The 27221-nt window shown below is 44.5% G+C and overlaps 1 protein-coding gene across 8 annotated transcripts in view; it reads right to left on the reverse strand.

The window, feature by feature from the left end:
• The window catches only part of SH3KBP1 (SH3 domain containing kinase binding protein 1), a 1542178-nt gene that overhangs the window by 1388388 nt on the left and 126569 nt on the right, over positions 1 to 27221 (reverse strand). For 2 of the 8 annotated variants that reach the window (XR_013599915.1, XM_078657889.1), the window contains exon 1: positions 10463 to 11069. The exons of 1 other annotated variant lie outside the window; for it this stretch is intronic. Coding sequence is in view for 2 of the 7 variants with exons in the window: in XM_078657889.1 (XP_078514015.1) it covers positions 10463 to 10466 (4 nt within the window). In the remaining 5 variants the exon portion in view is untranslated. Of the gene's footprint in view, positions 1 to 10462; positions 11070 to 27221 lie in introns of those variants that run through there. 5 more of the 8 variants (XR_013599916.1, XM_078657892.1, XM_078657887.1 and 2 more) reach the window with 4 other exon arrangements.

A 27221-nucleotide genomic window follows, 5' to 3' on the forward strand; every position in this document is an offset into this window, starting at 1 on the left:
GAGCGATGCGTTGATTTCCGGATGGCTCGGGACTGCAGGTGTTAAACTTGGTGCACAGGTGCAATGCGTGGAAAAATCAAGAAGCTGTAGGCCAATGCAGCGGTGATCCAGGCATTGCAGTGATTTCACAGACAGGTGATGCATCGATTCTTCCAGGCGCACGGCAGGCTTGCTTTGGAGTCGCAATGGGAGTTTCGGACTTTGGAAACTTGGTGCTCAGGATTCGGGCTGCGGCAATTTCTCATGCCGCACACAGTCGCTACATCAATCTTTTCGGATGCACCTCAGCAATGCGTGTATTTTTCAGCTGCACTGCACTTTGCAGAGGGAAAAACTGAGCTGGAAGGGGATGCGTGGATTTTCACCTGGAAAGTGAGCAAAATAACCTCCAATAACCCATAAAATGGATTAGGCACCACAAGGCAGGTCAGAACTCCCAGCAGTGGAGTTCAAGGCTGCTGTAGGTGAAGTCTGTGTCCCTGTGACTTCTTAATAGGAGGCAATCTCTACATCAAGCCCTTGGAGAGAATATGGGATGGTATTCCACAAGCTGGAATCCCGCTGTGCCTTCACAGCGACGTCATTAGAACAAATGCGTCTTTAGTATGAATTTGTTCAGCACAAAAGTCGTTATAACGACTTGCCTTAGGGGGGCGCTGGATTTTGGAATAGGTTAATTTACTATTCCAACTTCAGTATACGCATCAGTAGGGAAGATGTTGGACTTTAAATCCAACACCATTCCACCAATGCACCCGCCTTAGGCAAGTCAATATAACGACTTGCGTGCTGAGCAAATGCGTACTAAAGATGCGTTCATTCTTTTGCCAGCGCTGTAAATGCACAGAGGGATTCCTGCTTCGGTCTGAAGGACTTTTCCCCTTGGAGAATTTTCTCAAGCAGGTTTCACAGCAAAGTCTAGTCTTTGTCTTCTTTAAGGCAGAAGCAGCAACTGTAGGCCAACGCAGCAAATGTACAGTACTCCTCACAGCTCTTCAGTTGTTCTCCTTGGCAAAGGTTCCTCTTGATCAAGAAGTGTTCTAAAGTTCTAGGGATTTAGGTTTAATACTTATACCCCTTTTACCCTTTGAAGTCTTTGTTCAGAAAGTCTCTCTTGCTTAGTAAAACCAGTTCAGTCCTGCCTTGTCCAGCCACACTACAGGGGTGAAGACAGCATTATACAGGGCAGACACAGCCTATTCACGTGCTAGTGACAACTCCTCCCACCACGCTAGCCCAGGCTGGCTCATCAGCATATGCAGGGCACACCTCAACTCCCTTTGTGCGAGTGTCTGGAGTGAGTGCACCAACACCCCTGTCAGTCTAAAACCAGCTGGTGAATCCACAAGCAGAGGCACACAGGACGGTTAAACATGAAAATGCCCACTTTCTAAAAGTGGCATTTTCAAACACACAATTTAAAAACCACCTTTACTAAAAGGCGTGTTCTTAAATCCTGAGTCCAGAGAGCCTAAACTCCAACTCTAGCTGGTCTCAATTGAAAATGTTACAAGGCAGCTCCAATGATAGCCTATGGGAGAGCTAGACCTTTCAATAGTGAAAAAGAAATACACAGTATCAAGACATGTAAAACACACCAGTGCATGTCCTACCTTTCACATACACAGCACCCTGCCCATGGGGGTACCTTGCACCTACCTTAGGGGTGCGGTACATGTAAGAAAAGGAAAGGTTAGGGCCTGGCAAGTGCACTAGCCAGGTTGACATGGCAGCTGAAAACTGTGCATGCAGATACTGCAGTGGCAGGTCTGAGACACTTTTGAAAGGCTACTTGTGTGGGGGGCTCAATCGGTGCTGCAGGCCCACTAGTAGCATTTGATTGACAGGCCCTGGACACACACAGTGCACTTTACTAGGGACTTACCAGTAAATCAAATAGGTCAACCATTGATAACCAATCATAATCACAATTTACCCAGGAAGCACTTGCACTTTGGCACTGATCACCAGTGGCAAAGTGCCCATAGCACCTTAATCAGCAAAAACTAAATCCAGAATACAGTAAATAAAATACAGGAGGTTTAAATACTATATGCTGAACTATGGTCTATATGCCCCACATTATCTGTCCAGAAGCAACAGATCCCTATTAGCAATATCACTGTGGGGGCTATCAAGATTTCTACAAATTTAATGGTGACATGAAGCAAGCCAAAATAACAATATCGAGAGCAAAATGTTACCCTATGCAACTGCACTATAACCCCTTTCTTTTTTATTTGCTAATGTTGAACTGATCTATATACATTACCCTTTGAAATACAGAGCATCTGCCGGGACTCTTTGGAGGCTGCTATATGCCTATAACCACTTCATTGTGATAAGACCACTCAGGACACTGTGGGCAACTAGAAGTGTACTAATAGGATCCGCCAAGTTATTAATATACTGTAGTATTGATAATAATGTTATCTGTGTAATAACTGCGTTATCTGTCATTTGAAAACAATAAAACAGATTTGAAACAGAAAAAATACAGGAGGTAGAGGCAAAAAGTCAGGGGAAATCAAGCCAAGGATGCCAGTTTTAACAATAGCCCAAATAGGTCCTTTGGATTCACATTAAAAAATCCCTAGCTCAGTCCCGTTAGTGTGGCACAGAGCAATCAGGCTTTATTAGAGAAGCAAGTGTTAAGCATTTCAGAGTATCAACATGGCCGACACAACTCAAAAGAATTCCAACGCCAATTTATAAAAATAAAGCAGATTTCTATATCAATGTAGACACCAAAATGAACACAATTGGATAAGTATAACTGGAGTTATAGATTTTTAAAGAAAAAATTAATCAATGTGTTTCACTTTTGCAAAACGATAACGTTGCTGTCAATGGGAAATCACGCTGGTGACAATCGGTCACTTGCAGGTCAAGTTCAGTGGAAATTACTGGGTGGTAAGGTGATGCGGGTCCCAGAATCAGAGTCTGACAGTCAGTTGAATTTTGGCTGGCTCTTAGGGATCAGTTGCAGAGTTGTCCTGGCTGTCCCTGGTTCTGAAGCAGGGGCCGCTGGTATGTTGGTTTTACAGCTGAGACAGTGCAGCTGAGGAAAACTGTGCAAAATCTCCACAACGGGGTCACTGAGGCATCGGGCTGAATATAGTGTCTGGTTCCCTCGAGGCACAGTGTCAAACAAAGGCAGCTGGCCTGGCCACCAACAAGCCTTGGCAGTGGTAAGCTCAGCTTTGAGTTACTTCGACGTCCTGGAGTCCGGGGGAAAAGGGTAGCTGCTTGAAATTCCTGGAGGTGAGGATTACTTTTTCTACAATGCACTAGACCATTTGCTTTTGGGCGATCCCTCAGCAGGCCCAATGGCCAGTGATTCTTTGGTTCCATGAGTGAGATGTACCTGCGGGCTGCAGGGGACTAGTACATCAATTCCAGGGTTCTCCAAAGTCAGTCTTGGAGGGTCGGATCCATGGCAGCTTTTTAAGATACCTACATTTATCTAATTAGTGATATGCTAAAAATCAAGCATGGATCAAGCCCTCTAAGACCGACTTTGGAGAAACCTGCTCTAGTCCAAGGGAGTTCTGGGGTTGCCTTCTGCCTGCAGAGGGGTTCCTCTCTGCTTGTGGACCGGTCTCTGGTCTGTGACTAGTCGCAGGCATGCAGTTCCAGGGTGGTTGCTACAGGTGCAGGTTATTGCGCCTTTGCTTTGTGCAGGTCCTGAAGACGCACACTTGGTCTCTTTTTTTGTCCCTGGTTGCAATTTGTTAAGATCTTCAGTTCTGGTGTAAGAGGAGCCCCTTAAATCCCAGATTTAGTGGTTTAGCTGTCAGTTGCCAATGGCTACTAGGCCAAGTGCCTAATGTACCCCTGAGATGACCACTTACTGTGGAGAATGGCACCTTTTCAAACCAGAAGCCTCGATTCAGTTACATTTAAAAATGGCAGAACCCTTCTTCGGCGGTACAGGCTACGTAGCCCATCCTAGGGCTGTGGCTTGCCTGCTGGGGGTTTATGCATCCTGACTATCAAATGTTCCCACGTGCCTGGGTTGCACATGTGCTTGGGGAAGAGAGTTTATCTTTACCTCCTCTGGGAGGAAGCCTGATTGCATTTCAGAGGTGGTAGGTGCTTTGAAGCTCACTGCCTAAATGCGCCACTTTACTAGCCATACTTGCAGGGAGGGAGGTGACACCTCCTGCCCAGGTAGGCTTTTGTTTCATCCTCCTGAGAGAGTCAAATTCATGTCTTGGTGGCCTCAGATGTAGGCTGTACGTCGGGGCACAGGAAAGGTTGGCGCAACCAGCAGGGCAACCTCTAAGGTAGCCACCTGTGTGCCTGTCACATTAAATCAGACTTTGGGTAAAGGTCAGGTTTGATGAGACAAGTTGTTTGATACCAAATGTAACACTTTTCAGCTGGACCATAATGGAGGTGGCAACCTCAGGATACCCAGGTGCCAACCAATGTTATCCTTTTGCCCCCTGAACACTTATAGTATCCCTCAATGGAAAGAGGGTACTATAGGGATGTGTAAGCTTGCACTTATATGTCCACACCTTTAATGAAATGACCCTGCCACATGAGCTCAGGAAGCCTACCTTAGGGGTGACTGATATACATTAAAAATAGTGCTGTGACCTTGCCACTCATTGTGAGGGAAAAGTCGAGTTTGAGCAGTTTGCACTGCTCATGCAGTCTACTAGGGCAGACCTGCTGTCATCACTTGGGTCACTCAGGGTGGCACAATTAGTGCTTCAGGCCCTGGTGACCCCTTTAGCTCCCATGCCCTGGGTACCACTGGTACCATTTACCAGGGGCTTATAAGAGGGTTAAAGACCTTGCCAATTGGGGTTACTAGTTTACATGAATCACATTTAGGGAGAGAGCACTGGCTCTGGGCACTGGTTAGCAAGCCCCAGTGCACTTTCAGAGTCATAACCATGAGCATTGGGAAAAAAAAGTGTGGGCGTGACCTCATTAAAAGGGCACTTTCCCACATTGCAAGACTCCTTCTCTGCCTTCACCCAAGAGAATGCATGACTCCAGCACTGCAGTCACTCTACTGGCTACCTACAGCTAGAAGAGCAGTGTTTAAGGTGCTCTGCGTCGTTAACAAACTCTCTCGAGGAAAAGACCACTATATCTACAAGTTAAAATCAGGAAATACAAACAAAAAGGGACACTGCACTCCAAGCTTGCACCACAGACCGATCATCACACCTCCTTAATATAACAAATCAACAGGAGGCACTGCCTTGTCACTTTATCGCCATATCAATGAAGGGCCACCCTGAAACAGGCCACTTGGGATACAAATTTCTCTAGGGATAGAGAAGCGCGCACTTTAAAGATGGGTAAACATCCGGCTATTGACTCCTACAAGATAAATAAAGTACAGGCATATATTTCTTGGAACTTGCCACAGGGAGTGCGCCATTTTTGGTTACTATTGAGGAGGGGTATGCTTCATTTAAAACTTTTACAGGCAAAATGGTATGGTTCATCACTGATCTGTAATTTGTGCAATAAAGGCCTGCAAGATGTAAATCATGTATTATTTATTTCCCAGCATTATTATCATGTCAACGGAAATGGATGAGACCAATATGTCTACAGCTATCTATTCTTTCTGCCTCAGCACCAACCTGAAACACTTTATAAGCCACCCAATGAACTGTTTTGTCATAGAATTTTCTACTTTTTAAAGCATTTTTTAAACTTGTACTAAGGTCCGTTAGGTATGTAGGGAGCAGCTGTTAATACTTGCTCTGATTGGACGATTTTATTCTTTATCTCGTGATGGTATTTTAGGGTAGTATCTCCTAAAATCTTGCACTAAGAGCATGAAGGACTTTTTAATCATTTTGTACTGTACATTATATTGCTATGTTTTTAATCTGAAGACCTTTTTAACCCCTTCCATGCTCGTGACGAGCTCAGCTCGTCATGGCATGTACCTTTCAGGTGCTCATGACAAGCTGAGCTCGTCATGACCACAACCGTTTTCGTTGCTGTCCAGCACAGCAGGAGAAACTCTTAAGCAGCGATGTGTTTAATGTCGAATTCCGCTTAGAAGTCCTTGATGCCTTGTTGGGAAGGAATATTTTTCTATGTTAATTTTATCATCCAAATAGAATCAATTTTTTTTTCAGTGTTGTTGGTTTCTGTGGACATCCACGGAGTTCCGTAATCGTAAATAAATTGACTTTGACTTTGAGGAGGCACTGCCTTGTCAGTGAAGGCGCCAAAGCTCTGGAGCTTACTACCAGCCTAGATTTGAAGCATTCAGGAGCATATACACTTCAAAACCGAGTTAAAAATGTAGCTATTTCCAAGATAACTATATCATGCTGGAACTACGGGATAAAACCTGGAATATTAATCGTAACTTTAAGTGCAATCTATGGACCACAGATATAGAACAGCCCAATCAGCACACAACTTTCTTATATCCAGGTAACTTATGAAGGGCTGGCCTTTGTCTAGCCTGGGTATTATATAGTAATGCCAATTCCCACATAACCCTTTCTAGCGTGCACCAACACTGTTATTATAAAACTTAGCGATACCCGTAGATACTATGCCGCAATGACTGCTTAACATATCCAAAAACTATGCACGCTATTCTGACTGCTGTACTATGTATTTCTCTGCATGTATATTTGTAAATGCCAATAAAATATATTTTTAAAACCATAACATTCAGCAATCAGGCATCTGACTATACCTCATACAGGCTGTGTACTTCCCTTATTCTGTCGGACTCTCTTACACTCACATAAGCTAGATCTGCTTCGGGTCATCTCCATCCCCCAGTAATGTGCCAGTCCACAGCAATTAACCATTCTTCGCCAACTGAACAGGCATGGAGTAACTGGAGAGCTCTTCCACATTCCAAGACATGGAATGACCTCCCTCAACACAACAGAGACTCCTCCTCACTTCTTCAGTTCCGTAAGAATCCAAATACCTGGCTCTTCATATGAGCACCTTGGGGACCTCACACCTACACACCTGCCCAAGTGCCTGGATACTCTCTCAGGTGATTTGTGTGCTATACAAATCAATATAACATGACCAAAAATAACATAACATAACTGAAGGCCAAATTTAGTGTATCACTGCAGGTCCAACTACCTACAAACTATGACCACTTCTTTATATCTCAAAATGACAATCCTATATAGGATGATAGTAAGAAAGTCCATTCTAAAAGATCTCCCCACCATCTCTCCCTCCTACGTAGACATGCTCACCATAAACTTTATACAAAATATCTCAGAATAGATACCCCAGGGCATAACCTGCTCCCTGGACTCTGATCATAAATACCATAAAAAGACCTGCAGAGCTGATCAATCAAAACTACCGGCTTACCAATGAAGCATCAAAACAAAGATAATACCGTTCCAACCACACACCCTACAGGGTGTATCATGCGACCCACAAAGGCAAACACTTCAGGAACCCACTCAGGGAAAGTAAGTGCTATATACATGCTGCAATACAAGATGTAAAATCTGTAAAGTCATCATGGCCAAAGTATGTAACTACTCAACTGCAAAGAGCATATTGGTGAATCAACGTTCATGCCACAATCTATGTTCCCCATGTCTACTCCAGCAAGCACGAAAATATAGATTTCTGAGTTTTTCTCAATTTTGGTCTCAATGTAACATTGTGTGGGATATTGGTCATAGGACAAAAGGTGCATGCGCTATTATTCCCTAATGACAATATAAAGAGTAAGACTTTTTTTTACGAGGGAAAAATAAGAAAAATATAATTGTTGCATTTTATTACAAAATGACTACTTGTTGGCCGCAGTATTGTAAAGCATTCCCCAAGCAGGGCCAATCCGAGCAGTGACGTAGGAACGAAAGCCATGGGCTCGGTGCAAGTAAGGAAAATGCCCCCCTTTAGGTCAGTTGCTGACGTAGCAATAAACGGCAATTTTCATGATCCAATGAGCCCTTCAGCTCTCTGTGTCCCGGTGCCACTGTGCCTGCTGGACCAATGGGAGCTAAGCCCCGGAGTACGAGGGGCCAGGCCACGTGGGACGACTCTGACACTTGTGTGCAGCTGGCTGCCCTGCTCTCGCCTTTGTTAGTAAACAGAACAGAGACTCGTGTTGCCAGCAAGCTAGTCTGGCAAAGGGTGCCCGGGAGGCAGTGCTGCTGCGTGCCGTGCCAACAGAGCGGCTTCGCGAAGCCTCTCTCAGCAGCAGTCATGTTTGGGTGCACTGCGAACATTTGCTTTGTTACCGCAGAGAAGACAGCGCAGCCTACTGCACCGCTGAAGTGTGTGTGTTTTTTTTAATTTTATTTTTTTAGAAAGAAGGCAAAGGAGGCTGGCACAGCAGCAGGTATGACAAAAAAAAAGGCAACCCTCAAATAGGCCGCTTGGATTTCCTGTCTGGAAGCCACATCAAGTACCCGCTGTTATTCTGAGTCTTAATATTGTACACGTTTTCATTATTTTCTAAAATCACAATTTTGTTAATATGTTCTCTTTCCTGTGCCACATATAAAAAAAGTGCAGTGGATCATTGTTCTAATAACTGACGAGGAAACAAAAGTAGCCCTTAATACTCAAAGTAGGAAGTGAAACATGAGACTGCATGAACAAAAAAAAGCGTAATCCTCTTTAGAAATTACCATCCTGAAGGCTGAAAGTTATGCAGCCCCGCTCTCCTTTCAGCCCGGCAGCATAAGCCATTGCATAAGTCTGTCTGTTTACAGAAACTGTGTTGTGTTAAAGTGAAATCAGAGTAGAGTTCCACTGCTGCAAATCGATCTCACGTGGTCACATTCAGACAGTCCTGATTTTATCACCATGACTTTGCATGCTGGGACTTGTAGGCTCATATTTGTATGGAGGTAGTGAAACTGTAAAGGCCTTAAACACAGTACTGTTGGATAAAATGCCAGCCTGGATAAGACACGGTGTCCATTCAAGCACCCTTATACCAGGACCGTCGTCTCACAAACCTAAATCAACCAGACATAAAAAAAAAAAATCAGCTTCTCCCACTGCTTAATTTGTGCCGGTGTTTGTGGGCGGAGGGCACTGCTCTCCTTTTTGATAAAGCACCATAGGCTCAAACATATCTGTCAGGAGAACTTTCCAGTTTCACCTCCCCTTTCTTGAATCTATACTGAAGGACCATTGGAAACGATTATTGAGGTCTTGAGGTCTCACTGTGGCTATTGTTTAAGGTGGCATCCTTATTTAAACAGAACAACATCCCCTGTTTTTTTTCAGATATGAAGTCCAATATCCAAAAATACATATGTCAGAAAGGAATCCAGTAGAACCCGTATATAAAGGGTCAATCTATATTTTCCAGCAAGGTTGACACGCCTGTAGGCTACAGTCTTACGACTAGTACATCTTGTCCTGAATGTTTTCTTCTCATGCCTTTGTATAAGGAAACTTGAATATTAGCCCGAAATGTTTGGAACGAACTTCTGACCCATTATGATCAGAACAAAAATCAGTGTGACGCGGCAGGCAGCCACCACCCTAAAATGAGGTTCCTCCTTAATTTGTGCGCACAAAAGAGCCTGGGCTGGCGGTGACGCAACCGGCAGTGATCGCGTGTCATCATCATTATAATGTAGGCGTCCAACCCAAAAAGGAAGCACAATGACTGCTCGGTTCCGCTATTCCCCGGAGCCTTGATTTAAAATACCCGCACTTGTTGACTGTACATCCTATTGTGCATGGGCAGAGAAAGGGTCTCCTTCATTTAGGTTCATAAAGGAAACCATCCTCAGGAATGTTGGGGTGGTCAATGCGTGTCAGATGGGTACGTTATGATTTGAAGGATTTGAGTAGTGCTACTTAGCACTCTGGTGCCTTCAGGCTAAGAATGTCAGCTTACATCAAAGTGGCGACCAAGCCACCTCCGTTAGTTAGCTCGGTATTCTGCACAATAGAAAAAATACTAAGACTAGATTTGTGCGTTTGGGGGGGGGGCACACATTTTTTTTAAATGTCATGCTCCCCAAGGGCCCACCTACAGACCAAATAAATATTCTACTGGACCCTCAAATGCAAATGTCTGGATACCCCAATAGCCAACGTCACCTTGTCTTATTTTTCCAAGGTAGCTCTTATGTGGCAAGCCCTGCTATGAATAATGCCAATGAATCAATTGCATTCTGCTCTCTCCGACCACCTCTGACCTATGCGGATTCCCTTCTTCTCAGTGGCAGTACGGATTCCCTGTCGCACGGGCTGCGGCTGCCTGCCCAATGCCCACCCACTAGTCCAGCCCCATCCTCCGTCTGCCACACCACGCGCGCTATGCCACACTGCGCTCCACAATGGTTGAATGATTCAACATGCAAACGTTCCATTCCCTGGAGCTGTTCATTAAATTAAGATTTCCCTTTAACTCACCCTCAGGGAACGACCAAGGTGCGCGATCCTTCGCCACAAAATAAAACAATACTCATCGAAAATGAATAACACGCTGCCAACTCACCCATTTATGGCGCCCGGTCCGTTGGGGGTAAGCAGTCTCGAACTTTGTCCACTGGGAAGACGGAAAGGCTCCTCAGATAAATCACGACGGAGAAAAGACCGTCGATAAGCAAACCCCTCTCCCAAGATGCCTCTTGCTGCTTCAATGGGCTTTACTGCATGTGTATATTTCCTGTTGCCAAAGCTGGGGCTTCCCTCTTTGTTTATTTTTTTTTATTATTCTCGATGCAACAAAAATGCAAAAAATGCTGAAAATGAAATCCAACACAAAAACAGGCGATCAGCTCCAAAAAAAAGACCCAAATAATATATACCAGCTGTGAAAGGCGATGCTGATGCTGTCACAGTGCTTTTCGTGCTGTACAGAGTGCAGCAGCGGGGCTAGTGACTTCTGTGCTAGAGGGCAGCAGAGACTATGCTCTCCATCGGTCACCTCTTTCTCGTATTCGCCTAGTTACAAAAAGAAAGCAGAAGTGATGTGCTCTCCGGCTGCACCATGAGTCCTTTCTTCTGCTGCGGTGGCTGGTACTATGCCTTGTAGACCGCACGGGCTCTGGCTGCAGCTCACACCGCTCCCCAGGCTGCCACAATGTTGTTAGGTCCGTCTGAGAAAAGAAGCCCTATCTCCTACAGAAAAGGGACTAAAAACAAAGCCAGTTCACCAAATGATATGACTAGGCAAAAAAAGCAAAAAGCAAAAACTCATTTATTGTATTGTAATTGCATTTATATAGCGCTTACTACCCCTGACGAGGCGTCGAAGCGCTTTTTCGGCGAGTAGTACGCTACTCCGGGACCCATAGAGGATTAGTGTTGAATTAGTATAGTGAAACATGCAAGTACATTTTAAGTGGTGGATAGGTTAGTCAGTTATTTGGATTTGGAATGATAGCAGAAAGATAGAGGAGGACAAAGGTTTGTATTTATATAGCGCTTGTTGACGCTATTCAGGAAGCCTACAAAGGATTAGTGGTGAATTAATATGGTGAAATATGAAGTAATTTCAGTGGTGGATATTAATCAGTTACTTGGATTGAGAAGGATAGCGGAGGGATAAAAGGGGAAGAAAGATTTGCATTCATATAGCACCTATATACCCTGATGGGTGTTGAAGCGTTTTTCTGGCGAGTAGCACGCCACTCCGGAACCCATAAAGGATTACTGTTGAAAATTAGTATAGTAAAAAATATGAAGTAATTTGAGTAGTGGATATGTTATTCAGTTATTTGGGTAGTATATTAGTATAGTTTAGTATGGAATTTGAGAAGTGAACATGTTAGTATCTTAATTTCGATTGAAAAGGATAGTGGAGGGATAAAAGAGTGAAGGATTTTTTATTTTTTTTAAAAAAATGTTTAGGTCTTAGCAGTAGGAGGAGACTTTTGGATGAGTAAAAAGGAGTTTTGCAGGGGAGGACTCAGAGGGAAGAGTTTAGAAAGGTTTGTTTTAGGGGATCTGTATAGTAAAAGAGGTGTCAGATGATGCAAGGAGGGGTAGAGTAAGAGAGAGTCTGGAAAAGGTTATTTTGGCAATCATAGTAGTGGTATGGGGTTTGGGATAAATGAGAGAGTGGATGTAGAGGATATATTGATAGATGTATAGGATGAGAGATAGGGTAGTGCATTGGAAGCAGTAGTAGAAGAAGTTTGAGATGAGTCAGAAGGCTGGGCTAGAAGATATATTGAGCGAAGTATAGGCTGAGAAATAGGGTAGTGCATTGGAAATGCTAAATTAGAAGAAAGTGATAAATATATAGATCCATAATTACATTGAAAGTGTATAGATACATAAAGGAGGTACGTATATGTAGATAAAATATATTGATAGAGGCACAGGATGAGAAATAGGGAAGTTCATTGGCTATGCTTTTTCAGGAGAAAAGTAACAGACACACAGATCCAAGTACATGGAAGGTACATAGAGGCACAATGGAAGTATGTACATGTAGACCAAAGATGATTTTTATTCATTTACTATTATTATTATTATTTTTTCTCTCAACAACATAATTATTTTACATGTTTATACAAAGTAATACACAAAGATAGGTACATAGCTATAGTGAAAACAAATGCTTGTATACAGAGGGATATGCTGTAAATTTCTGTTTGCGTATGGTGCTTATGTGGGGAAGAGCCAAATCTTGAGTAGTTTTCTGAAGAAAAGGTGGTTGTCGGTGGACCTTATGTTGGGGGCTAAAGAGTTCCATAGTGTGGCTGCTTAACCAGAGAAGGATGTGCCACCCAAGGTTTTTTTTCTTGTATGGTGGGATTTTGAGGCGAGATGCTCCTTTAGAGCGAAGGTTCCTTTGTTGAATATGTTTGGTGATTTTATTCCTGATGAAGAGTGGTCCCATTCCATGTATTGCTTTGTGGGTGATACAAAGCAGCTTGAACGTGGATCTTCTGGCAATCGGTAACCAATGCAGGGCTTTCAAGGCAGGGGAGATGTGGTCTCGTGGTTTGATATGCAAGAGTAGTCTGGCAGCCGAGTTCTGAATCCTTTGTAGTCTTTTCATGGTCGTTAAAGGTGATCCGTGGTAGAGGTTATTGGCGTAATCGAGTTTGGACAGAACAAGGGAGATGGTAGCTTGGACCTTGTGTGGAAATCCCAAATGAGGGAAAATTTGTTGCGGTGTTTTTATAGTAGCAAAGCTTGATCTTGCTAGTTTATCCACTTGGACATTCATCGACAGCTTGGAGTCCATGGTCATTCTGTGGAAATAAAATTGACAATTGTGCCCCATCATTTCCCTGTTTCTGCCTGACAGCCATTTTTCTCATTCAGACAAGCACCCATTTTGTGTGTGACATCCATTTTGTCTTCAGACCCACAAGCAAGACACCCTGCACCTGGCATCTCAGTTCATTGACCACACATTTCTGTGGTTATGCCAATTCAGGGAACCAGCAGCAGATAGTTCCTGTTTTAAGAAATAGTTCCTGTTCTTGACTGCAAGCCAGAGAGCAGATGGTCTCTGTTTTACACAAGATAGTTCCTCTATTTGACTCTTGTGGTTCAGCCAATTCCCAGAACCGGCAGCAGATACTTCCTGTTTTAAGAAATAGTTCCTGTTCTTGACTGCAAGCCAGAGAGCAGATGGTCTCTGTTTTACACAAGATAGTTCCTCTATTTGACTCTTGTGGTTCAGCCAATTCCCAGAACCAGCAGCAGATAGTTCCTGTTTTAAAAAAATAGTTCCTGTTCTTGACTGCAAGCCAGAGAGCAGATGGTCTCTGTTTTACACAAGATAGTTCCTCTATTTGACTCTTGTGGTTCAGCCAATTCCCAGAACCAGCAAGATAGTTCCTGTTTTACACAAGATGGTTCCTGTTCTTGACTCTAAGCCAGAGATAAACCCCCAAATGAGGAAGGGCCTTCAACTGAAAGAGAACACATTTCCACACATCGCATGCCCTCTCACGAGACACAAGACACGCCCCTACCTTGACACATCTGTTGGAAATTACTGCTTGTCACTTCCCTTTTTCTTGTCACTTCTCTTTTCTTCTTTTGCCTATTGACTGAAAACTGTATAAATACTCTGATGTGTGAATAAAGCTGCAGACCACTCCTGTACCCGCTTGGTGCTGGAGCTCTCCCCTTAACTCGAGTTACTGGACCCTTTTTTGTACTCAAGCACCACGGACTCCTCTCTTTGCTTTGACTGAAATTATGATTATTAAGTATAGAAATTCTGAGATGAGGTAATATTGAATTAATTTACCACATTAATTGGCGCCCGAACAGGACCGTTCCCTTTTCCCCACGCGCCGGCGATATTGGACCCGGTACTGTCCCCTCCTGACCTTTGACGGACTTCAAAGTGCACAACGTGGGGAATTCCCGCTAACTCCCTCGAGGCGAAGAGGGGGACCGACTGCGGCCCGGCATCCACACGAGGCGGTGAGGAAAATTGCGGAACGTCCTGAACCAGAGCCCAACCTGTGAAGAGACGAGTCCGAGGTTCTGCGAGCCCCACCTTAGAAGCTGCGCACATTTCAAGATCTTCAAGAGGCCTTCCAGTTATTTTTTCGGTGAGTACTGCTGAAAAGTATAAAGACGAACCCACAGCTTTTGTGGGTGCGGTAAAGATACATGTTTTTGTTGGTTTCTCACCTATCTTTGGTGAGGACTGCTAAACTAGTATAAAAGACGGACTCACCACTTTGTGGGTGCGGTAAAGATACATGTTTTTGTTGGTTTCTCACTTATTTTGTGAGGACTGCTAAACTAGTATAAAAGACGGACTCACCACTTTCGTGGGTATGGTAAAGATATATGTTCTGTTTGTTAAATCTTTGAAAAGTCTTGCCATCATGCCTATTTTCTCGAAAATACGTAAGATAGCAACCAAAAGGAGTATTCTTGAGAAGGAAATTCCCCCTTCCTCCTCGGGATACTTCAGGACACTTCATGTATGCAAAACATGGTGTTGGTGCAATTATTTATTGTGATTTATGGGTGGATTATACTAAAGACCTAGAACACAGATATAGATGGCCTAAAAATGGTACTTTTGACATGGAATGTATTATAAAATTAGAGGAACAGTTGTGGAAGAAAAAGGGAGTCCGCCAGTCACAAAGTGACTCGGTGGAATTATGGAGAAAAGAAGCCCATAGGAGGCAACAGAAGGAATTGCATAAAGTTGAAAAGGGTAAGAGAATGTCAGAGCAGGTCAAAAAAGAACAGTTACAAGAAATAGGGAAAGAAGTAGTTAGTGAAAGGAATAAAAGGGAACAATCAGCCATTTCTACTGGTTTTTATCCTGTATTGCCATTTGCACCTGAAAACCTTAACATTGCACCATCTAAGACACAACCTACCGCCCCATCACCAGAGGATACTTTCACCAATTTCCTCTTAGATACTCCACCTCCATATGAGGTTCTAGTAATTCAGCACCCTCTGTCTCCGCCACCCCTTTTACAACATAACACACCACTTCTCACTCCAAAAGGGGGTGCCGTAGGTCCAGACCCAGGTAAAACAATTCCCGACTGCCCCTATGACCCGACTCCGAGCAACACAGGGGAGGCGGGCCGAATAAGTAAAATACTTCATGACTCCTGGGAAGAAATAAGACATCTACCAGCAATTGACACGTTTCTTTAAGCGGCCTCTGAGTTTCTTCGTACTGGAGAGAACTCACGAGCCATTAACGCTATGACTACAAGAAGATCACACCCTGTAAAAATGCACATGTATAGGTTCCTCCTTTGCTGTTTCATAAAACACATACAAGCAGAGGAAAGAAATGTACCAGTTTCCCTTTTTGACTTATTAGATTCCGCATCCGACCACACTAGTCTAGAACTTATAAAGGATGCACTTGACAGGTTCACCCGTAAGGTGACCCGTATTCTGCAAAACTTGCAAACAAATGAAGAGAATAAGAAACTTGAGGAGGAAATTACTGAACCTACTGAAAAAGTCCTACCCGTTCGTTCTTCCGCCCCTAATTCACGAACACTCCTGCCTACATTCCTCCAAGGTCACTCTGAACGGTCATCTCCAGATGAGTTATTTGAAAATACATCCAATGCATTAGACTACTGGTTAGACCAGGAACCTCCGCTTACACCGGAGGAGGAGGAAATAGCCAGAACTGCGACCCTATGGGTCTCTCAATATAAGATATATGACAATGATCTCATAGCCCAACTTTTTCTAGCATTACCACGCTCACATCAAAGATTAGCAAGTCTCTACATGGTACAATATCTCATCACACTCAATGACACTCATTTTAAACATGATCCAAGACTCGAAGATTTTCTGTCTGACTGCGCTGATAACATGTTCCTCCACAATAGTTCAGTTTTTCTCAACACATTTATAGATTTTAGACAGAAATACCAGAAAACGACTGACTCTAAATCTTTCAATAATACTTGTGGACCAATTAATAGACTTCCTCAAACACGCCAGTTCCCCATGAGAGAGGTCCACCCCAGAGCTGACACGAATGGCGCGCTACAACGCGTTTTTATTTATGTACCCTTGACAAAACTTGAGTTACTAAGGATAAAAGAGATGGTTCCCTCCCACTCAAAGGATCCTGCTGGATTCTTTAAAGAATTAGGAGATGTATTAATGATGGGAACATATACTCTTTCTGATATCACAGCAATTCTGAAATTATTGTTGCCATCGGGTATATATGACAAACTAAGAGAAAAAGATTGGGAAGTAGCAGGTGAACACATTAGATGGACCGAACTTCAGAATGACGAAAATACTAGAGTAGCAGGTCAAGGTATAGGAGACAGACTAAAAGCACTTCCTGGCACTATATTAAAGGTGCTACCACAGTTACTGACAGTGAAAAAGGAGGACTGGGATACCATTTCCTCCTGCAAACAGAAACATGGTGAAGACATAGGAGATTATTACACCAGACTTGAAAAATGTTTTGCGGTAAATAGCGGCCTTACGCCGACAAGCGAAGCTTACCCGCATCTGTTTGTTTCCAAATTAGTAGACAACGCCTTGCCAGCTATTAAGGAAAGAGTACTAAAAGTAGAAAGTACCTGGCAAGCACATACACCACCACAGGTGTTACAAATGCTACAATATCACCAAAATCGCATTAGAGATGAAGAAGAAAATGATAAGAAACGCATGAAAGACACCAAGATGAAAGCATTAGTAGCCCAAACTGCACCCCAGCGCCAACAGACACCAGGTAGCCAGACAAACGTGAAGAGCACTTGTAATTATTGCAAAAAGACGGGACACTTCGTTAAAGACTGCCCTGTCTTAAAGCACAATTTGGCCACTGGTAAGACACAGCCTCGTCCATATCAGCCAAAACAGAATGTTTCCCAAGGCAGTTCAACACCTTCAGTTCCACTGACAACACAAATGGCCCAAATGAACATTATAGACAGCGACTACACTGAATACTACCCAGATTTTTCATGATGTTGCCCAGGGAGAGAAGATGACAAACTGCCCCTAATCCCCATCCCAGTAGATCAGAAAGGCCCATTTATAGAGGTCCGACTTCTTGGGGAGGATAGGAAGTTTCTACTAGACACTGGGGCCAGTAAAACAACAATAAGCCATCAAGAGGTCCCAGAGGCTACTCTCTCGGGTTCAAAAAGTATTTCTCTGGGTTTCTCCGGACAACCTGTGACAAACGCCACATCAAAACCACTGCCCTTGCAGGTTGGTCTCCTCACGACAACTACAGATCTTATATTGACAAAATCATGTCCAGAAAATTTGCTTGGTATAAAAACATTGAAAGAATTAGGAGCTGTTATTGTTTGCTCACCTAAAGATGTCAGATTATTTCTATGAGATTTTAAGGGCCAATACATAAGTAGAGAATTAGACGAGCGTTTGAAAGATTTGCCACACACCCTTTGGTCCACTGACTCCACCACAGTAGGATGTATGGAAATAACACCTCACAAGGTTACACTGAAAGAGGGAGCCCAACTACCACGTATAAGACAATACAAAATTCCACCTCAAGCTGAACAAGCATTAATGTTAATTATTCAGGACCTAATACAGTCAGGTGTGATTAAAGAAACAACTTCGAACATTTGCAATTCCCCTGTTTTACCAGTTCATAAAAAAGTGGAACCAGGAACACCACCTGTCTACAGACTAGTGGTGGATTTGAGAGAGCTCAATAAATGTGTCCTTCCACAACACCCTGTGGTCCCAGACATCTCCACTTTACTCACAGCCATAGATGCAGAAGCAACGCATTTGTCTGTCATTGACTTAAAAAACGCATTCTTCAGTATACCCATTCACCCAGACAGTCAATACCTTTTCAGCTTCTCCTTACAAGGACGAAGTTTCCAATTCGCAAGAGCTCCTCAAGGTTTCACCGGAAGTCCAAGTGTATATAGTCAAGCGCTGAAAAGACAATTGGATACTATTCAAATGCCCACGGATACAGCCATACTACAATATGTTGATGATATCCTCATTACGGCCAGATCTGACGCAGCATGTGCTGAAGCATCACTACTAGTACTAGAATTCCTAGCTGCAAATGGCCATAAAGTTCCCCTAGTAAGCTCCAATTTTGTTTACAGCAAGTGGCATACTTAGGGCACTTGCTGTCAAAGGAGGGTAGGCAGCTTACACAGGAACGCATCCAACTCATACAACAAATACCACAACCAACAACACAGAAACAAGTTCGAGCTTTTGTTGGTCTCACCTCATATTGTAGACAGTGGATCCCGCAATTTGCACTCATTTCTAAACCATTAGTGCAGCTGACAACACTCGAAGCTGGCGCTACACCACAATTACCCTGGACAGATGAACACACGCAAGCTTTTCAGTCTCTTAAAAAGGCTATGTGTCAAGCCCCAGTGTTAGCAACACCTGATTACACCAAAGATGTTACCTTGTTTGTAACAGAAAACTCAGGTACAGCACTATCAGTCCTGACCCAACTTCAAGCAGACAGACATAGACCATGTGGTTATTTTTCAAGTACATTAGATCCAGTAGCACAAGCATTACCTGCATGTCTAAAATCAGTAGCAGCTACTGCACAAGCTATCAGACAAAGCTATGCTATTGTATTGGGACATCATCTGATAGTCCAGGTCCCACACGCTGTAGAACTTCTGCTAAACAGAACGCAAACACAGCATCTGACAATAGCCAGACTCACCGGATATGAGATGACGCTTTTTCAGCACATATTGAGATTAGACGATGCAACATTTTAAACCCAGCAACACTGTTGCCACTGACCTCTCCTACTGAACAACTTCACGATTGTATTGACATAATTGATTTAGTGACCAAACCCAGACCAGATTTACAAGATACTCCCCTTTCTAAGGCAGAAATGACACTTTTTGTTGATGGTTCTTGCATGAGACTCCCCACTGGAGAACTAGTAGCAGCCTATGCCGTCACAAATGGTACAAACACTTTGGAAGCACACAAGATAGAGATACTGTCGGCACAAGCAGCCGAACTCATAGCACTAACACAAGCATGTCACTTAGCAAAAGGAAAATCAGTTAACATTTACACTGATTCACAGTACGCTTTCGGGGTTGTACACAACTTCGGCACATTATGGAAAAAGGATTCCTCACATCACACGGGTCTAAAATACAGCATGCTACACTCATCACTGCCCTCTTAGAGGCCAGTCAGTTACCAGCGAAAGTTGCAGTATTAAAGTGTAAAGCGCACACAAAAGGAACCGATGAAATATCAAAAGGAAATGATTCCGCAGACAGTGCAGCCAAATTAGCAGCAAACACAGAATTGAATATACTACACCGCCAAGACCCCTTTTCTGACATCCAAGATGTCCAAAGTCACACCACACCACAGGAACTGCTAGAATGGAAGGAAAATGGAGGGGTCCTTACAGATCAGGGTTGGATGACACCTGAAAGAGCAGTATGGTTTCTGCCGGATGCTATGGTACAGGTTATAATAAACACCATACATGGACCAGCGCATCTGGGAGAAAAAGCAATGTTAGACAGCATACAGAACATATGGCACAACAAACATTTGAGAGCTGCAGCCAAACAAAAAGTTAAAACGTGCATGATTTGTAATCAGTTCAACCCAGGTAAAGGCACAAAGGTGGAGCAGGGTGGATTCCAACCCCCTGACAATCCATTTGAAGTTCTCCAAATGGACTATATCCAGATGGAGAGATGTAGAGGTCACAAGTATGTGCTAGTTGTAGTATGTGCTCTGACCAGATGGACAGAAGCCTATCCCGTCCCAGATTACACTGCAACGACAACTGCTAAGCAACTAGTAAGAGAATATTTCCCGAGATATGGGTTACCCCGCGTCATCTACTCAGACAACGGCCAGCCCTTCTCCTCTGAACTCATGAAGCAAGTGTCTCTTCTGTTAGGGTACACTTGGAAATTTCACTGTGTAAGACATCCTCAAGCAGCAGGTCTAGTAGAGAGACACAACCAGACTTTGAAGACAAAATTGGCCAAGATATGTACAGACAAAGGCGTGGACTGGATGGTAGCCTTACCGGTTGCCCTCTTCTACATGCGTATGGTAGCACATTCCAGAACTGGTCTATCTCCTTATGAGGTGGTCTTTGGCAGACCACCAAATATGTGGGGTACGCCAATGCCTAAAAGAATTACTGATGTAGACAGCAGAATATTGACTGATTACCTGGCTTCCTTGATGTCTGCACTCCAATCTTGTCGTTCACAGGTCGCTGCAGCCTTCCCTGACAAAACCGCCCCTGGAGAACACACCATCCGACCCGGCGACTGGGTGATGATAAGAAACTTCGACAGGACCAGTCCTCTTCAGCCCAGGTGGAAGACTCCGAAGCTCGCGCTCCTAACCAAGCGGACGGCGGTGAAGGTCGAAGGCAGGAAGGGCTGGCTACACGCGAGCCACTGCCGGAAATATTTTGGACAAAGAGACACTGTTGCCGGTGACACTGCCAACCCTAGTGACATTGTAACAGAACAATCTTTTGTGCCCTTGGAACTGACCCCACAACAAGAATATAAATCATAGTTGAGGTCTGCCATCCGGACTCTGGCTAATTAAGTCCACTGGGCGCAGGTCCAGTGGTGAAGTGGTTGGAGCATGGGGATGGATTTAAACACCTTGACTATGTGGGAAAAAGATAGAATGAAACGCAGAAACAAGAACTTTAAGAAATTGCGTAGTGGTTCTATCATATGTTTAATGATATTGTTTTTCTTCATAACCATTATGACGTGTCTTGGTTGGATCCTCCACACTGTTTTCCTCCAACACCACACACCTCTCATGCACCCAACAGCACTCAGGAACACACATATCATGACCTACCCCCTCATGAACAAGCCCATAGACTAGCCTGGCAAAACAATACCTTTATACAGATGTTACACTACACTCATCAGGCCAGCAATAGCACAAATTGCTGGATATGTGGCCGCCTCCCACCTCATCAGAAAAAGGGAGGGATGCCTCTTTTCCCCTTTCCATTTTCCTATAATGGGACTTGTGAAGCCTGGTTCGCCCTAATAACAGCTGACGATACTACCCCCACCTCCTGCCCTGACGGAAATAATTCATGCAAGAATGGGTGGCCTTGGGGGAACTTAAACAGGGTACTTAATGCTGCCTGTTACCCAAATGAGGATGGAAATCCTCAGGCGACAGGTACAGTCCTAGAAAGTGAAGAATACAAGCAAGGGAACATGACCATGTCCTACAAGATGTTAAATACCAAACCTAAAAAGAATGGTGGTCTCTCTTCCATCTCGGTCTCACCAGTAAAAGGACACCTGTGCATCCAGAAAAATGGCTCTGTTCCATTAGGACACAGTGACTGTCATACCACTATAAGTTTTGAAGACAGAGGAAAGTCCTCATTTCTAGCATCTCGCCATACTTATTTCGTCTGTGGCCAAATGGCCTATGTGCAGCTGCCCTTGAACTGGGGGGGAACTTGCTGTATAGCATTCCTGTTACCCCTTTGTCTTTGTGGCCCCATCCACTTACCACCGAGACCTCCTAGTGCCCCATGTCAGACATAAAAGAACGATCGATACCTCCTTGGTTGACCAAACAGAAACCTCATGGGAACAGTATACAGATTTTAACAAAGGGTTCTTCTTCTTTGTTGGCCCTGTACAGAACAGCAAGCTTATACGCAGGTTGACAAGGACCTTAGAGGCTGTTGTAAACCAGACGGCGTCTGCCCTGGGGAGCTTAACCCAGGAGCAGTCCACCATACGATTGGTTACTCTCCAAAATCGCCTTGTCCTTGACATCATCCTGGCTGACAGAGGCGGAGCCTGTAAAATTATAGGCTCTAGCTGCTGTATATTTATTCCTGATAATTCCCCATCTGTATACATGGCCATAACAAAATTACACAAGATAGCCGTAAGTTTACACCAAGAACCTGGCACTTGGACGTGGTCTGATTGGTTCTGGAAGATAATATCGTCCTGGGGATGGCAACTGCTGTCAGCAGCAGGTATAATATTCCTGATAATAACTGGATGCTGCCTTTGCATCCAATGTGGTCCTGCCCTGTGCGGTCTATGCGCTGCAAACTGCATTCCTAAACCACTTGTCCAGCAGAGAGAAAGGGAAAGAATTATGCTACAAGAATGTATAGATGATCTCATGCAAATTGAGATATAATGTAGGTACACTCTGGGGCAAGGAGGGAATGTGGAAATAAAATTGACAATTGTGCCCCATCATTTCCCTGTTTCTGCCTGACAGCCATTTTTCTCATTCAGACAAGCACCCATTTTGTGTGTGACATCCATTTTGTCTTCAGACCCACAAGAAAGACACCCTGCACCTGGCATCTCAGTTCATTGACCACACATTTCTGTGGTTATGACAATTCTGGGAACCAGCAGCAGATAGTTCCTGTTTTAAGAAATAGTTCCTGTTCTTGACTGCAAGCCAGAGAGCAGATGGTCTCTGTTTTACACAAGATAGTTCCTCTATTTGACTCTTGTGGTTCAGCCAATTCCCAGAACCAGCAGCAGATAGTTCCTGTTTTAAGAAATAGTTCCTGTTCTTGACTGCAAGCCAGAGAGCAGATGGTCTCTGTTTTACACAAGATAGTTCCTCTATTTGACTCTTGTGGTTCAGCCAATTCCCAGAACCAGCAAGATAGTTCCTGTTTTACACAAGATGGTTCCTGTTCTTGACTCTAAGCCAGAGATAAACCCCCGAATGAGGAAGGGCCTTCAACTGAAAGAGAACACATTTCCACACATCGCATGCCCTCTCACGAGACACAAGACACGCCCCTACCTTGACACATCTGTTGGAAATTACTGCTTGTCACTTCCCTTTTTCTTGTCACTTCTCTTTTCTTCTTTTGCCTATTGACTGAAAACTGTATAAATACTCTGATGTGTGAAAAAAGCTGCAGACCACTCCTGTACCCGCTTGGTGCTGGAGCTCTCCCCTTAACTCGAGTTACTGGACCCTTTTTTGTACTCAAGCACCACAGACTCCTCTCTTTGCTTTGACTGAAATTATGATTATTAAGTATAGAAATTTTGAGATGAGGTAATATTGAATTAATTTACCACAATTCCAAGGTTCTTTCTTCCTTCGATACTTTAGGCAGTGATCCCAGTTCATCAGGCCATGCTGCAAGCGGGTTGTAATGGTTCCAATCGCCACGCGTGAGTATTTCAGTTTTCGAAGCATTCAATTTGAGATAGCTCCAGGTCATCCACTGATCACGGCTCTGAGACAGCTGAACATTGGTGATTTTCCAATGTCTTTGTGGCATTCCAGTTGAAGGAGTATTTGCGTTTCATCTGCATAGTTATAGCACGTGAGGTGAAATTTATTGATCAGTACTGGTAATGACTTCATGTAGATGTTGAAAAGCATGGGCGAGATGATAGAACCTTGAGGGACCCCTGCTTTTGTGGAGTACGGTTTGGACGAGAAAGGTGGGGTATGGATGACATTAGTTCTGTTTCGAAGGTAGGATGCGATCCAGTCTAGAGCAGTTCCCTCCATGCCGGCTTCATAGAGTCTTTGTTTCAGAGTGTCATGGTCAACCGTGTCAAAGGCAGCTGAGAGGTCCAAGAGGAGTAGCGCAGCAACCCCGTTGCAGTCAACTGTATTCTTTAGGTCATCCCAGATGGCAAGGAGGGCAGATTCAGTGCCTCTTCCCGGACGGAATCCTGTTTGGAAGTCTGAAAGTATGTCATTCTCTTCAATGAATTGTGACATCTGGCAAACGCTGCTCTTTCTATCAGTTTGCCCAGGAACTGTCCATTTGTAATGGTTCTGAAGTTGTCAGGGTTCAGCGGGTCCAAGTTTGTTTTCTTCAGTAAAGGGCGTATGTATGACTTTTTGAGTTCTTCTGGAAATATTCCAGTAGTTAAGGAATCGTTGATGATTCTTCTTACTGGAGTGGCAGCAGAGGTTGTTAAAAAATTTGTGGCGGAGAGGGGCCAGAAGGGCTGCCGGCAGGCCTGCTTGCTTTGACCACGTTCATCAATTCATCATGTGAGATGTGTTGGAAGGAACGGAGAGGCTTGATTAGAGCATTCTTGGATTGTTGTTTTACACAAGGATTAGTGCTGGTGCTTTGTTTCTGTTTTAAGTACGATTCCAACTTGTCTGCTTTGTCCGTGTAATGATTTGCCAGTTTGTCTGTGAAATCTTGAGTAACAGGATGAGTTCCTTCTAGGCAATTTGGTTTGCGAAATTCATTGAGCATTTTATCGAATTCTTTATTTGCACATTTAGCGTTTTGAATTCTGTCTGAATAGTACCTTTTCTAAGCTTTTTTGATAGCCGACTTGTATAATCTGTTAATTTTCTGAAGGTGAAGTTTGTCTTGTTTGGTGTTTGTTTTGAACCAGGTATGTTGCAGCTTTCTAATTTGTTGTTTTATGTCTTTTATTTCTATGTTTCTCCAAGGCGCTTTTTTCTTTTGTTCTGTTGTGTGGTTTTGAGTGGTATCAGGAAGTCAAAAGCTTCCTGTAGCCACTCATATAGATTTTGAACAGAATTTATGGTTTCCATATTGGTACTGGATGTTAGTTGTGTTTCCAAGTGTTCCAAATTGAGTTTGTTCCACGGCCGATAGGTGGATGAATGTAAGGTAGTTTTAGGTGAGTCGCTTAGCGTTGTTTTATGTTGGAAGGAAAGCAAGTGGTGGTCGACCATGTGACTGGAGTTATAGTTTGAAAGGTAACTAGTTCAGTATTAGGAAAAATGACATCTAGGATATGTCCAGCATTGTGTGTCGGATTGTGGACAATCTGATGCAGGTTCAATTCGTCTAGGCCGGTGATTATTGTTTTTGGATGGGTCCTATTGGGTTTATCAAACCAAATATTAAGGTCACCCAGAACGCAAAGGTTGGAGTGTATTGTTATCAGGTTTGAAACTGTGTCTAGAAGTGCGTCTGGGAATGTTGCCTTGCTAGGTGGAGGTCTGTAAAGGAGCAGGAAGTTACAGGAGGAACACGGTGTAGGATTGCATCACAATTCTTTATGGAGATGTTGTCAATTTTAGTGATATGTATTGTTTGCCTGAATGCAACAGCTAGACCACCTCCTTTTTTGGCTGTACGATTTTGTCCACTCTCTCCCCGCAGCTCCGCTGTGCTGTCTCTTGCCTCCAGACCCCGACCTCCTCTTTGGGAGGTTCGAGGCTGATGCCCGCTCCTGCGCCTGCTGCCTGCTCCAACTGGGACCAGACTGCCTGCAACCACTGTAACCTTTCTCAGCCGTTTTTTTTTCTTAATTTTTCCCTGTTCTGCCACTGTTATTGTGCCTATCTGTGTTTTGCTCTAATTCCACCACTGTTTTTATTTTCTCGTGCCTGCCTGTTCCTTTCGCCTTTTGCCGCTGCTGCCCATACGGCCCCTCGCCCCAGACTTCCCCCTCCTGGAATTCCCACCACGAATTCCCCCGCTCCCGCCTCCCAGACTCTCCTCCTTCCCACCTCCCCTACTTAATGGCGGCCACAGTGCTGTCACGCAGTGGATGCACGCAGCAGGCGTGCCGCAGGCGTGCCAAAGGCAAGCCCGTCTACACCCATCCGTGAACTGACCGAGGCCAGCGCCAGGAACCCTGGATCTCCCACTACCCATCGCTTCAACACCACCACCCTCCTCGCACTCAACCCTGGAATACTTAGAGAATGCCAACAGACCTCGCCGAACATGACCCATGGCCAGTTCTCCTGCCTCCACTGCCACCAGACCCTCACCGCCACCCTCGCCGCCAGCACCGCCGATACCCTAACATGCATCCTCCTCAATGTACGCTCCGTACACAAACGCGCCATGGAAATCTGGAACCTACTCGACTCTCTTTAGCCCGACATTGTCTTCTTCACAGAAACCTGGGCCAACGCATCCTCCGCCCCAACATCAGCACCACCATCCCAGATGGATACAAGATCCAGACGACAGACCATCCCAACCACCCAGAGGGGGCCTCGCCATCGCCCACAAGAGCATCCTCCGCCTCACGACCTCCAGCGAAACCTTCCCCTCTGCCGAACATCTGCACTTCCATATCCAGACCACCCCCAAAGCCACACTCTGAGGAACCCTCGTCCACAGACCCCCCTGGCCCGAACACCCTTTGCCACCACCATCACGACTTTATCGCACCCCACGCCATTGCCTCAACAAACTACATACTCATTGGAGACCTGAACTTCCACCTCGACAATCCCAGCGACCCCAAATCCATTATCCTTTGTGACAATCTTGCCAGCATTGGACTTAAACAACTTGTCAACACACCGACCCACAGAGCAGGACACACCCTCAACCCCATCTTCGCAGCAGGAAACAGCGTCCCATTCAGCCACACAACGCAGCCGCCATGGACCGACCACCACTGCGTACACTTCGCCATCAACAAACCCAAGGCACCCAAACCAACCCCATGCCCACCACAAAGGAACTGGAGCAAGTTTACCGATGAGCAACTTAACTCCACCCTCACCTGAGACAACCAAATCTGGGTACCCGACGCAAATGACGCTGTCAGAGAACTCCACACCTGGATCTTCAACTGCGCAGACGAGCTCGCCCACTACGCAACCCCAACAGACAACGCCCCAAGAAAGCTGCGTGGTTCACCACCACTCTCCAAGAAGCCAGACGCACCTGCAGACGTCTGGAGAGGAACTGGAAAAACACCAAGACAGCCGAAAACCACACCACCTACAAGGACGCCATGACAGACTACCACAACCAGATCAGAGCCACCAAGAGGAAATTCATCCACAACAAAATC

This window comes from Lissotriton helveticus, chromosome 8, assembly GCF_964261635.1.
Source record: "Lissotriton helveticus chromosome 8, aLisHel1.1, whole genome shotgun sequence".
Taxonomy (NCBI): domain Eukaryota; kingdom Metazoa; phylum Chordata; class Amphibia; order Caudata; family Salamandridae; genus Lissotriton; species Lissotriton helveticus.